The sequence below is a fragment of the Bufo gargarizans genome, chromosome 4, assembly GCF_014858855.1.
Source record: "Bufo gargarizans isolate SCDJY-AF-19 chromosome 4, ASM1485885v1, whole genome shotgun sequence".
Lineage (NCBI taxonomy): Eukaryota > Metazoa > Chordata > Amphibia > Anura > Bufonidae > Bufo > Bufo gargarizans.
Window position 1 is genome coordinate 94,193,688 of NC_058083.1, and position 13,217 is coordinate 94,206,904.

The window sequence follows — 13,217 nt, forward strand, 5'->3', positions numbered from 1 at the left end:
AAGGTTGTCAGAAACACCACTGAGGTGTCAGAAAAGGTCAGTAAGGAGGTGACCCTTTGTCACATGGCAGGGCCATTCTCCTACTGCCTTTGCCTATATACCTCCCAACTATTTAAAATCGCAAAGAGGGACAATATGTGTAGCGCGCATCACGGCATTTTTTTCATATTAGGCCACGCCACTCCTCTAACAAAGCATAATTACTGACTCCATCACAACTGCAGCAGCTGGGGATCGCTTAGGTGAGTATAGGTCCCTTTAACTTTGCCTTTTGCCCTGTTAGTAAAGATAGATATTGAAGTGGCATTAATCTACTGTCAGTGCAATAAAATTTTAGGGGGATAGGGGATTCTCTGTAGACAGAGATATATGAGGTCTTATTCTTTGTGTGATGCATTGATGTTTTTTCATCACTTTAGTTGCTTTTTTGCACGGCAGGATGAGCAAAAGAAAAACTGCAATTTACATTGTTTTTAAGTGTCTTGTTATGCTGTCTACCATGCAGGGTAAATAATGTGAACATTTTATGATCTGGGTTGTTACAGATATCTCAATACCAGTTATATGTATATTTTACTAAAGTCTTTACCCTTTACCCATCTGCACCCTGTAGTCACATTGCCAAGATGCCCGTGGAATTACAGAGAAAGCCTAACATCGCCATTTGGCTTGCCCTTCTTCTAATCCATCAGAAGAACACATACATTTTTTTTTTTTTTAAATGGATCCGTTTTATTTTGAGCTCCAGTTATGCTCAGCTAGCATCAGTTTGCACTAAAAATAACAGATTTTTTTTGAGCATCACTTTGTGTCCCGTCTGTCAGAGATCATTTTTTTTTGACGGGAGAAATAGTACTGGGTGCAGGACTTTTTCTCCCTTTAAAAATAACTTATCTCTGAGGGAAGTGACAAAAACTGATACAAATTGATCATAACGCATGCTCAAAATAACGGATCCTTTTTTTTCTTCATTTTTTTGTTCTTCTGAAGAATCCGAAGAACGGAAAGCTAAACGATGATGTAAACTCAGCCTAAAGCCCCATTCACAAAACCATATGGTCGCTGTGCCTGTGCTGCGGACACCAAATAGCAATCCGCAAAACACCAATACTGGCTGTCTTCACTCCGTTTGTGGATGCAGACCCATTGACTTGAATGGGTCCACAATACGCAAGATACGCCAAAAGATAAGACATTTCATATCTTTTGCAGTGCAGAGGCAAGGACCCAAAAGCCACGGAAGGGCTTCCACAAAAGATAGAACATATGCTGTCTTTTGCCGTATCTTGCGGATCGCCTTCCCATTCAAGTCAATGGATCTGCATCCACAAACGGAGTGCACACAACCAGAACCGGTGTTTTGGGTATCGCTATTTGGTGTCCGCAGACAACACAGGCACAGCGACCATATGGTTTTGTGAATGGGTCTTTAGGCTGACTTCACATCATCGTTTAGCTTTCCGTTCTTCGGATCCTTCAGAAGAACAGAAAAATATTATTTTTTTCTATTAATACTTTCATTTTTATTTTTTAAATATTTTTATTTGTTTATTTATTTATAGTTTATTTATTATTATTTTTATTTTTTCATTATCTCACATGAACACTGGGGCAGCAATCATTTGCACTTTCACACTTGTACTTTTTTGTCTGCTTTCACTCACTTTGTCAAAATTTCATTTCTTGGTACCACAATCACTCACACTTATAGTTTTACTCGCATTTTTTTTAAAGTGTTTTGTCACTTTTCACATTGTTTATGCACATTGTTTGTCTCCCCTGAGGAAGCTAACATGAAACATGTGTCGGGGTGTCCTGTGGAGGTGCTCTTTTTGGGTCTGTATACTGCTTATGTACTGCATAATAACTTGGCTTGTGTGGATGTGGATACACCTGCTTAGTGATATTGTTTATATCTTATAATACTTGTAATATGACCATATAATATGCACCTTCTTGTGGTCTTGGATCAAGATACCAGATATATGTGTTCTTATACATTTTTTGGTAATTTAATAAAGACATATATTTTTCTGAAGCCAATTTGTTGCTTTATTGGTGTTTTCATTTATCAGAACTATGTCCCACATTCCCCATGTTTCTTCAAATCTTGCCAATCAAAATGTTCAATAAGAAATGTTAACAAACATCCTGTTTTAAAATAACATCTTAATATCCTCAAGGACTGTAAATGAAATAAGCTCTGAGGCTGGTTTGTTTGCTGCATTCAGCCTGGTAAATCAAAATTTACTAAGGGCCCTTGCACACGACAGTATGCCCTCCAAGATACACGGTCCATGAGCGTATTGTAATCTATGATTCTATGTACTCCCATGCGCACGATCAATGCCGCTGTGGGATATATGGCCTGCTCACGGGCCGTATATCTCAGAGGGAATACGGTCGTGTGCAAGGGCCCTAAGAGTCAGTAGATTGTAATCGTTTATTTGACCACTAGTAGGCAGCAAATAGGTTACTCACCAGTTACACATTATATTCATATTACCTGCACATATGTTGGAAAAGTGAAGCATATCCAGCACAGACTCCCTTTCTTGTACGCAGTATTACATTTGGTTCTGTAGATCGCAGAGCTTTATTGTTGTATCCCTTAGTGTCGTACTCTATTTCAAAGACACATGTATTACAATAAATCAATGGCCTTTCTTTGCTATAAAACAATACTTTTGTACACATGTTACTTCAAATACATCAGTGTGTTAATAATGTTGTGTCCTGTATTTGTAATTAGAGATGAGCGAATTTTTAAAAATTCAATTTGTCCGCTTCGCAGATTTTTTGGGAAAAATTAGCTTCGATCCAAATTTATTTGCGGCGAATTGCTTTAAAAACGGCTATTCCTGGCTGCTGACAGCCTTTATAGTGGTGTAGAACACTGTGCCTTGCAGTAACACGCATAGGGAGTCTGCTGTGGTAGTGAAACAATACTGTGAGTCTGTATGACATGCAGATGACAGGCGTCGCTCTTAGAATCACTGCACACTTCACTTATTTGGGCCGGTAAAGGGAAATTCCTAGGTCCTAGTATCAGAGAGTGAGACGTATTGTCTCAGACCCCTCTATACAGGGACTTAGGATTGACGAAATGACTAGGAGGTTTGAGGAAAGAGGGTATCCCTCATTAGCCTTAAGAAAAACCGTGAGTGATCTGGAGAATCCTTGTAGATCTGATAAAATACCATCCTTTTAATCATAAATTAGACAATATTGTGAGGAAACACTGGCCTCTGCTGGGAAAAGCATACCCCCAGATTGAAGAATTTTAAAATCCCCCGCTCATTTGTAACAAAAAAAAACCGAGCTACAGAGACAAGCTAGTGCGCGCTGATATGGGGAGCCCCAAAGGCATACTCAAACAGAGCGTACTAGCCACACAGCGGAAGGGTACGTTCCCTTGTCTGCATTGCTTTCAGTGCTCAAATGTAATCAAAGGATCCAATATCTATCACCCACATACTGGACGAACATATCCGGTGGATGTTTTTTTCACCTGTGAGTCTACTAATGTAGTATACCTAATTAAATGTCCTTGTGGGTTATTATATATTGGCGAGACCATGCAAACTATCAGAGATCGCATTGGAAAGCATAAGTCCACTATTAGGACTAAGAACTTATTTCTCCCAATTCCCTCCCATTTTGAAAAATATAAACACACTATTGCCCAATTGAAATTCCAGGTAATAGAACGGGTCATCAGACCCCGAAGGGGAGGTGATATCAAGAAGCTATTACTACGCCGGGAGGCCTATTGGATCCATACCCTAGACACCCTGTACCCCAGAGGTCTTAATAGGGATTATGAAATCACACATATTTAAGATCCTTTGTCAACCAATGCATCATTTCTGTTTAATCTGGTGATCTAACATATATCATTATTATTATTCTTTTAGACATCGTCTACTCATTGAAGAATCTCCCATCTGAGATGGTATCTATAATATATAATATAAGTGTTTTGATACATTGCTTTGTTACTTTTTGGTTACCTCCCATGTACCACCCCTTTTGGGGTCTGATGTCACTGGGAGGTTCCCTATCCCTGGCATTATAGGTGTATATAAACCTGTGTTGTGTGATGGACATTTATCTGTTGAAAAAGGCTATCATAGCCGAAACGAGTCCTAGAATACAGGACATATTGTTACTTTGACAATAAATTTGTTTCAAGCATCAAGTCACGTCTGCTGGGATCCTTTACTCCATTGCACGTGGAAACTGATCCTGGTCCCGTGCGGCGTGCATTCAAGCAAGTGCTGACCAATTTATCTTCACGGGGCCAAAACTGACCAAATAACTCAAGTATGAACTCAGCCTTACAGGTAGATGTTAGCGTCTAGAAGAAGCGCACTCCTTTCCCAGAAAAGCCGAATCCTGTCTGTGTAGCATACACCTTCACTTGGTCAGCATTTGCTCAATAATCCATCAGTATTGCTAAAGGCAAAAAAAAAGAGCGGATCTAAAACAGAGATGACACGTAAATGGAATATTTGCATGTCTTCTGTGTTATCTACCCACTCCTGCTTTTGGCTACCAAATCATAAGCCAATTATGATGGGACTGAAAGAAAACCGAGAGCTGGGCCCACAGGTACAGAGGGTACACAATGCCACACAGGCACAGACAATGTTTTTTTTCCCCAGCAGTTGAGTTTACTGAACAATATAGTGAACAAGAAGCTGAGAATATTTAAATTAGATTGGTACACAGAAAATAAACTAACAGTGAATTTAACACAGCCTAACAATAAACCAGTAAATGTGTTGTTTTCCCCAAAGTCCATTAAGCAGCCTAGCTGCACTTGTATGTTCCTGGACGAGTTCCTCGTTGGGGTGCACCCTAAATATTGCGCAATACCATTTGTAGTCCAGAGGTAAATGTCTGTCTTTTTAAATCAGAGTTCCCTATTTGTAATCCACAGGTAAATGATGTATGTCCCTTAGGGCTTAGAATTAGCTTGCAGCCCGTACACCACAAAGCAACTGTGTTTGGAGTGTATTTGTCTGTCCGAATGCCACTCTACCAGTTTGGTGCAATGTGACACGGCAGAGCTGCATTTACGATTCCTTGAGAAGGTTCTTGGTGCTTTAACTTATTTCCTGGTCCGCTACAGAACTGGATCCTACAGACACAAAACTCCTGGGGTCGTCGCTGCAAACCTCCCCTTCGTGCTGTCGCCAGTCTCCACTGTGATGCAGTCCATTCCCTCCCAGAATCTGCAGAGATGATCTCTCCTGGTCTCCAGTGGCACCAAGCACAACCTCGGTCTGTCCACTTCCTGTCCTCTCGGCTGCTCCTACCCTTACAGGGAGAGTGTGATGCAATAAGTAAATTGCTAAGTGCTGTCTCAATCCTGCATATCCAGTCTGCTATCACAGTTGTAGGGGTCAAACACAGCCCATAAATTAGCTAATTACAAACTTTGCAAAAAAAAAACATTATTAATAGAGTTGAGCGGACACCTGGATGTTTGGGTTCGGCGGGTACGGCTGAACTTTACAAAAAAGTTCGAGTTCGGGACCCAAACTTGACCCAAACTTGCCCCCGAACCCCTTTGAAGTCAATGGGGACCTGAACTTTGGAGCACTAAAATGGCTCAAAAAATGTCAGGGCTAGAGGGCTGCAAATGGCAGCAAAATGTGGCTAAGAGCACGGAAAGTTCTCTGCAAACAAATGTGAATATGGAAATAACTTAAAATAACATAAAATACATAAAAATAAAAATAATAATCGTGATCTTGGAGGACTCTATATGGAGTAGGAGATTGAGGAGGCAGTGGATGTGGCGGTGTAGGTGGAAGCGGTGGTGGAGGAGGAGGTAGACTACACTGTTGTTTGGTTTTAATTTTTAATATCTTTTGTTTAAATTAGGGTACACCCCAAAACATTGGTAAATATAACCTGTGATAACCCCCTCCAGTCATGCTAAACACACGTTCAGATGGCTGCTGCGCATGCCAGCACCTCCAAGGCGTAAAGGGCAAGCTCAGGCCATGTGCCCAATTTGGAGACCCAGAAGTTGAAGGGGGCAGACCCATCAGTCAGTAGTACGTGTAGGCATGTGCACACATATTGCGCCACCATGTCGCACGTCCTCGTAATGTTCACGATTAGAGTTGAACGAACACATGGATGTTCGGGTTCGAGAAGTTCGGCCGAACTTCCAGGAAATGTTCGGGTTCGGAAATTTTTGGCACTAAAAAGGCTGTAAAACAGCCCAGGAAAGAGCTAGAGGGCTGCAAAAGGCAGCAACATGTAGGTAAATCCCCTGCAAACAAATGTGGATAGGGAAATGAATAAAAATAAAATAAATAAAAATTAACCAATATCAATTGGAGAGAGGTCCCATAGCAGAGAATCTGGCTTCACGCCACCCACCACTGTAACAGTCCATTGTCAGATATTTAGTCCCAAGCACCCAGGCAGAGGAGAGAGGTCCCTTAACAGAGAATCTGGCTTCATGTCAGCAGAGAATCAGTCTGCATGTCATAGCAGAGAATCAGGCTTCACGTCAGCCACCACTGTAACAGTCCATTGTCATATATTTAGGCTCAGGCACCCAGGCAGAGGAGAGAGGTCCCGTAACAGAGAATCTGGCTTCATGTCAGCAGAGAATCAGTCTGCATGTCATAGCAGAGAATCAGGCTTCACATCAGCCACCACTGTAACAGTCCATTGTCATATATTTAGGCCCAGGCACCCACGCAGAGGAGAGAGGTCCCGTAACAGAGAATCTGGCTTTATGTCAGCAGAGAATCAGTCTGCATGTCATAGCAGAGAATCAGGCTTCACGTCACCCACCACTGGAACAGTCCATTGTCATATATTTAGGCCCAGGCACCCAGGCAGAGGAGAGAGGTCCCGTAACAGAGAATCTGGCTTCATGTCAGCAGAGAATCAGTCTGCATGTCATAGCAGAGAATCAGGCTTCACTTCAGCCACCACTGTAACAGTCCATTGTCATATATTTAGGCCCAGGCACCCAGGCAGAGGAGAGAGGTTCTGTAACAGAGAATCTGGCTTCATGTCAGCAGAGAATCAGTCTGCATATCATAGCAGAGAATCAGGCTTCACGTCAGCCACCACTGTAACAGTCTATTGTCATATATTTAGGCCCAGGCACCCAGGCAGAGGAGAGAGGTCCCGTAACAGAGAATCTGGCTTCATGTCAGCAGAGAATCAGTCTGCATGTCATAGCAGAGAATCAGGCTTCACGTCACCCACCACTGTAACAGTCCATTGTCATATATTTAGGCCCCGGCACCCAGACAGAGGAGAGGTTCATTCAACTTTGGGTTGCCTCGCAATATAATGGTAAAATGAAAATAAAAATAGGATTGAATGAGGAAGTGCCCTGGAGTACAATAATATATGGTTAAGGGGAGGTAGTTAATGTCTAATCTGCACAAGGGATGGACAGGTCCTGTGGGATCCATGCCTGGTTCATTTTTATGAACGTCAGCTTGTCCACATTGGCTGTAGACAGGCGGCTGCGTTTGTCTGTAATGACGCCCCCTGCCGTGCTGAATACACGTTCAGACAAAACGCTGGCCGCCAGGCAGGCCAGCACCTCCAAGGCATAAAAGGCTAGCTCTGGCCATGTGGACAATTTAGAGACCCAGAAGTTGAATGGGGCCGAACCATCAGTCAGTACGTGGAGGGGTGTGCACACGTACTGTTCCACCATGTTAGTGAAATGTTGCCTCCTGCTAACACGTTGCGTATCAGGTGGTGGTGCAGTTAGCTGTGGCGTGTTGACAAAACTTTTCCACATCTCTGCCATGCTAACCCTGCCCTCAGGGCCGGTGCAAGGGTTTTTGCCAACACAAGCAAAGCTACATTTTGGCTCCCCCCCCCCCCCCCCCACACACTTCTCCTCTCTGTGGTCCTGGTATCTTCTCTCTGCTTCAGACATTGGCTAGTTTAAGGACCAAATTTTTCGACCTCTAAGACACACCTAGGTTTTAGAAGAGGATAATAAGAAAAAAATATTTTCCATTACAACTCAGGTCAGACCAGCAATCAGACCCCCAATGTTAATCAGACCTCAGCTCACAGCCCCAATCAGACCCCCAATGGTAATCAGACCTCAGATCAGAACCCCATGTCAGACATCATCCCCCAGCCATCAGCCCCCAATGTCATCCATCAGACCCCCATGTCACATTTCTCCCCCTCCATGTCATATTTTTCCGCCCTCCCCCAGGGTGAACCCTAAGGCGGCCGCTTGGTCTGTCTTATGGTAGCACCGGCCCTGCCTGCCCTCAGAGGAGCTGGCCATGACACAGCTGCCTTGGCGACCTCTTGCTCCTCCTCTGCCTTGGCCTTGGGCTTCCACTTGTTCCCCTGTGACATTTGGGAATGCTCTCAATAGCGTGTCTACCAACGTGCGCTTGTACTCGCGCATCTTCCTATCACGCTCCAGTGCAGGAAGTAAGGTGGGCACATTGTCTTTGTACCGTTGATCCAGCAGGGTGGCAACCCAGTAGTCCGCACACGTTAAAATGTGGGCAACTCTGCTGTCGTTGCGCAGGCACTGCAGCATGTAGTCGCTCATGTGTGCCAGGCTGCCCAGGGGTAAGGATAAACAGTCCTCTGTGGGAGGCGTATCGTCATCGTCCTGCCTTTCCCCCCAGCCACGCAGCAGTGATGGGCCCGAGCTGCGTTGGGTGCCACCCTGCTGTGACCATGCTTCATCCTCATCCTCCTCCACCTCCTCCTCATCCTCGTCCTCCTCGTCCTCCAGTAGTGGGCCCTGGCTGGCCACATTTGTACCTGGCCTCTGCTGTTGCAAAAAACCTCCCTCTGAGTCACTTTGAAGAGACTGGCCTGAAAGTGCTAAAAATGACCCCTCTTCCTCCTCCTCCTCCTCCTGGGCCACCTCCTCTTCCATCATCGCCCTAAGTGTTTTCTCAAGGAGACATAGAAGTGGTATTGTAACGCTGATAATGGCGTCATTGCCACTGGCCATGTTGGTGGAGTACTCGAAACAGCGCAACAGGGCACACAGGTCTTGCATAGAGGCCCAGTCATTGGTGGTGAAGTGGTGCTGTTCCGCAGTGCGACTGACCCGTGCGTGCTGCAGCTGAAACTCCACTATGGCCTGCTGCTGCTCGCACAGTCAGTCCAGTATGTGCAAGGTGGAGTTCCACCTGGTGGGCACATCGCATATGAGGCGGTGAAGGCTGAAGTTACGCTGTAGCGCAGACAGGCGAGCAGCGGCAGGATGTGAACGCCGGAAGCGCGAACAGACGGCCCGCACTTTATGCAGCAGCTCTGACATGTCGGGGTAGTTGTGAATGAACTTCTGCACCACCAAATTCAGCACATGCGCCAAGCAAGGGATGTGCGTCAAACCGGCTAGTCCCAGAGCTGCAACGAGATTTCGCCCATTATCGCACACCACCAGGCCGGGCTTGAGGCTCACCGGCAGCAACCACTCGTCGGTCTGTTGTTCTATACCCCGCCACAACTCCTGTGGGGCCTGTCCCCCAAACATATGAGTTTCAGAATGGCCTGCTGACGTTTACCCCGGGCTGTGCTGAAGTTGGTGGTGAAGGTGTGTGGCTGACTGGATGAGCAGGTGGAAGAAGAGGAGGAGGAAGCTGAGTAGGAGGAGGTGGCAACAGGAGGCAAAGAATGTTGCCCTGCGATCCTTGGCGGCGGAAGGACATGCACCAAACAGCTTTCCGCCTGGGGCCCAGCCGCCACTACATTTACCCAGTGTGCAGTTAGGGAGATATAGCGTCCCTGGCCGTGCTTACTGGTCCACGTATCTGTGGTTAGGTGGACCTTCCCACAGATGGCGTTGCACAGTGCACACTTGATTTTAGCGACATGAGCTGTTTGAAGCTGTCTCTGTCCACCAGCCTGAATGACAGCATTTCATAGGCCAGTAGATTAGAAATGCTGGCATTCAGGGCCAGGGATCGAGGGTGGCTAGGTGGGAATTTACGCTTTCTCTCAAATGTTTGTGAAATGGAGAGTTGAACGCTGCCGTGTGACATGGTTGAGATGCTTGGTGACGGAGGTGGTGGTGTTGGTGGTACATCCCCTGTTTGCTGGGCGGCAGTTGCCAACGTTCCTCCAGAGGCAGAGGAAGAGGCCGAGGCGGCAGCAGCAGAAGAGGCCGAGGAGGCAGCAGCAGAAGAGGTAGCAGGGGGAGCCTGAGTGACTTCCTTGTTTTTAAGGTGTTTACTCCACTGCAGTTCATGCTTTGCATGCAGGTGCCTGGTCATGCAGGTTGTGCTCAGGTTCAGAACGTTAATGCCTCGCTTCAGGCTCTGATGGCACAGCGTGCAAACCACTCGGGTCTTGTCGTCAGCACATTGTTTGAAGAAGTGCCATGCCAGGGAACTCCTTGAAGCTGCCTTTGGGGTGCTCGGTCCCAGATGGCGGCGGTCAGTAGCAGGCGGAGTCTCTTGGCGGCGGGTGTTCTGCTTTTGCCCACTGCTCCCTCTTTTGCTACGCTGTTGGCTCGGTCTCACCACTGCCTCTTCCTCCGAACTGTGAAAGTCAGTGGCACGATCTTCATTCCATGTGGGGTCTAGGACCTCATCGTCCCCTGCATCGTCTTCCACCCAGTCTTGATCCCTGACCTCCTGTTCAGTCTGCACACTGCAGAAAGACGCAGCAGTTGGCACCTGTGTTTCATCATCAGAGACGTGCTGAGGTGGTATTCCCATGTACTCATCATCAGGAAACATAAGTGGTTGTGCATCAGTGCATTCTATGTCTTCCACTGCTGGGGAAGGGCTAGGTGGATGCCCTTGGGAAACCCTGCCAGCGGAGTCTTCAAACAGCATAAGAGACTGCTACATAACTTGAGGCTCAGACAGTTTCCCTGGTATGCATGGGGGTGATGTGACAGATTGATGGGCTTGGTTTTCAGGCGCCATCTGTGCGCTTTCTGCAGAAGACTGGGTGGGAGATAATGTGAACGTGCTGGATCCACTGTCGGCCACCCAATTGACTAATGCCTGTACCTGCTCAGGCCTTACCATCCTTAGAACGGCATTGGGCCCCACCAAATATTGCTGTAAATTATGGCGGCTACTGGGACCTAAGGTAGTTGGTACACTAGGACGTGTGGCTGTGGCAGAACGGCCACGTCCTCTCCCAGCACCAGAGGGTCACTAACACCACCACGACCATGTCCGTGTCCTTTACTAGATGTTTTCCTCATTGTTATCGTTCACCACAACAACAAAAATATTATTTGGCCCAATGTATTGAATTCAAATTCAGGCCTTTTTTTTACAGACACCTAACACTATCTGGCTATCTATTTAGGTACCGTATTACACTAATACAGGCACAGCAGTAACCACAGATTTAGCTGACTATAAATTTGAGGCCTATCAATTAGGCGCTGGGTGACAGGTATACGTTTACAGACAGAATTAGACTGGGATATGCACAGTAGCGTGTGTGTGAAGTTATTGAGAATGACCCTATCTGCACCTTGAATCTTATATACCCTTTTAGGGATAAATTTAAAGTAGGCTTGATACAGCAGAAACCACTAATTTAGATAATTTCTAAATTGGGAATTGTATTTCAACCCAGAACAAAAACTGTGCTTTGCCGGACACTAAATAACTTGACCAGCCACAGCAATAACCACAGATTTAGCTGACTATAAATTTGAGGCCTATTATTTAGGTGCTGGGTGACAGGTATACGTTTACAGACAGAATTAGACTGGGATATGCACAGTAGCGTGTGTGTGAAGTTATTGAGAATGACCCTATGTGCACCTTGAATCTTATATACCCTTTTAGGGATAGATTTAAAGTAGGTCTGATACAGCAGAAACCACTAAATTAGGAAATTGCTAAATTGGGAATTGTATTTCAACCCAGAACAAAAACTGTGCTTTGACGGACACTAAATAACTTGCCCAGCTACAGCAATAACCACTGATTTAGCTGACTATAAATTTGAGGCCTATTATTTAGGCGCTGGGTGACAGGTATACGTTTACAGACAGAATTAGACTGGGATATGGCCAAAAAATATCCTCACTATTGATGGTTAAATGCACTTGGTGTGACAGCTTGACCCTGATGTAGGATATAGCCAAAAAATAACCACACTATCGATGGTTAAATGCACTTGGTGTGACAGCTTCACCCTGATGTAGGATATAGCCAAAAACAACCACACTATTGAGGGTTAAATGCACTTGGTGACAGGCTCAGCTTGCCCCTGATGTAGTATATGGCCAAAAAATAACCACACTATTGATGGTTAAATGCACTTGGTGTGACAGCTTCACCCTGATGTAGGATATAGCCAAAAAACAACCACACTATTGAGGGTTAAATGCACTTGGTGACAGCTTGCCCCTGATGTAGTATATGGCCAAAAAATAACCACACTATTGATGGTTAAATGCACTTGGTGTGACAGCTTCACCCTGATGTAGGATATAGCCAAAAAACAACCACACTATTGAGGGTTAAATGCACTTGGTGACAGGCTCAGCTTGCCCCTGATGTAGTATATGGCCAAAAAATAACCACACTATTGATGGTTAAATGCACTTGGTGTGAGAACTTCTCCCTGACGTAGGATATAGCCAAAAAACAACCACACTATTGAGGGTTAAATGCACTTGGTGACTGCTTGCCCCTGATGTAGTATATGGCCAAAAAATAACCACACTATTGATGGTTAAATGCACTTGGAGTGACAGCTTCACCCTGATGTAGGATATAGCCAAAAAATAACCACACTATTGAGGGTTAAATGTACTTGGTGGCAGCTTGTGCTGGCGCACCACAAGACACAAAATGGCCGCCGATCACCCCAGAAAAAAGTGAATGAAAAACGCTCTGGGCAGCCTAAAAACTGTGAGCAATTGAATAGCAGCAGTTCAATCATCCACAGCTGCAGATCGATCTCTGAATGAAGTCTTTTGGAGGAGTTAATCACTGCCTAATCTCGCCCTAACGTCGCAGCTGCAACCTCTCCCTACACTGATCAGAGCAGAGTGACGTGCGGCGCTACGTGACTCCAGCTTAAATAGAGGCTTGGTCACATGCTGCACTGGCCAATCACAGCCATGCCAATAGTAGGCATGGCTGTGACGGCCTCTTGGGGCAAGTAGTATGACGCTTGTTGATTGGCTGCTTTGCAGCCTTTCAAAAAGCGCCAAGAAAGCGACGAACACCGAACCCGAACCCAGC

General features: G+C 45.6%; 1 protein-coding gene across 1 annotated transcript in view; it reads right to left on the reverse strand.

Moving 5' to 3' along the window:
- The window catches only part of LOC122935242 (kyphoscoliosis peptidase-like), a 101,180-nt gene that overhangs the window by 55,812 nt on the left and 32,151 nt on the right, over positions 1-13,217 (reverse strand). Inside the window, exon 4 of the mRNA XM_044291004.1 lies at positions 2,507-2,624. Within this exon, the coding sequence (XP_044146939.1) occupies positions 2,507-2,624 (118 nt within the window). The remainder of the gene's footprint in view (positions 1-2,506; positions 2,625-13,217) is intronic.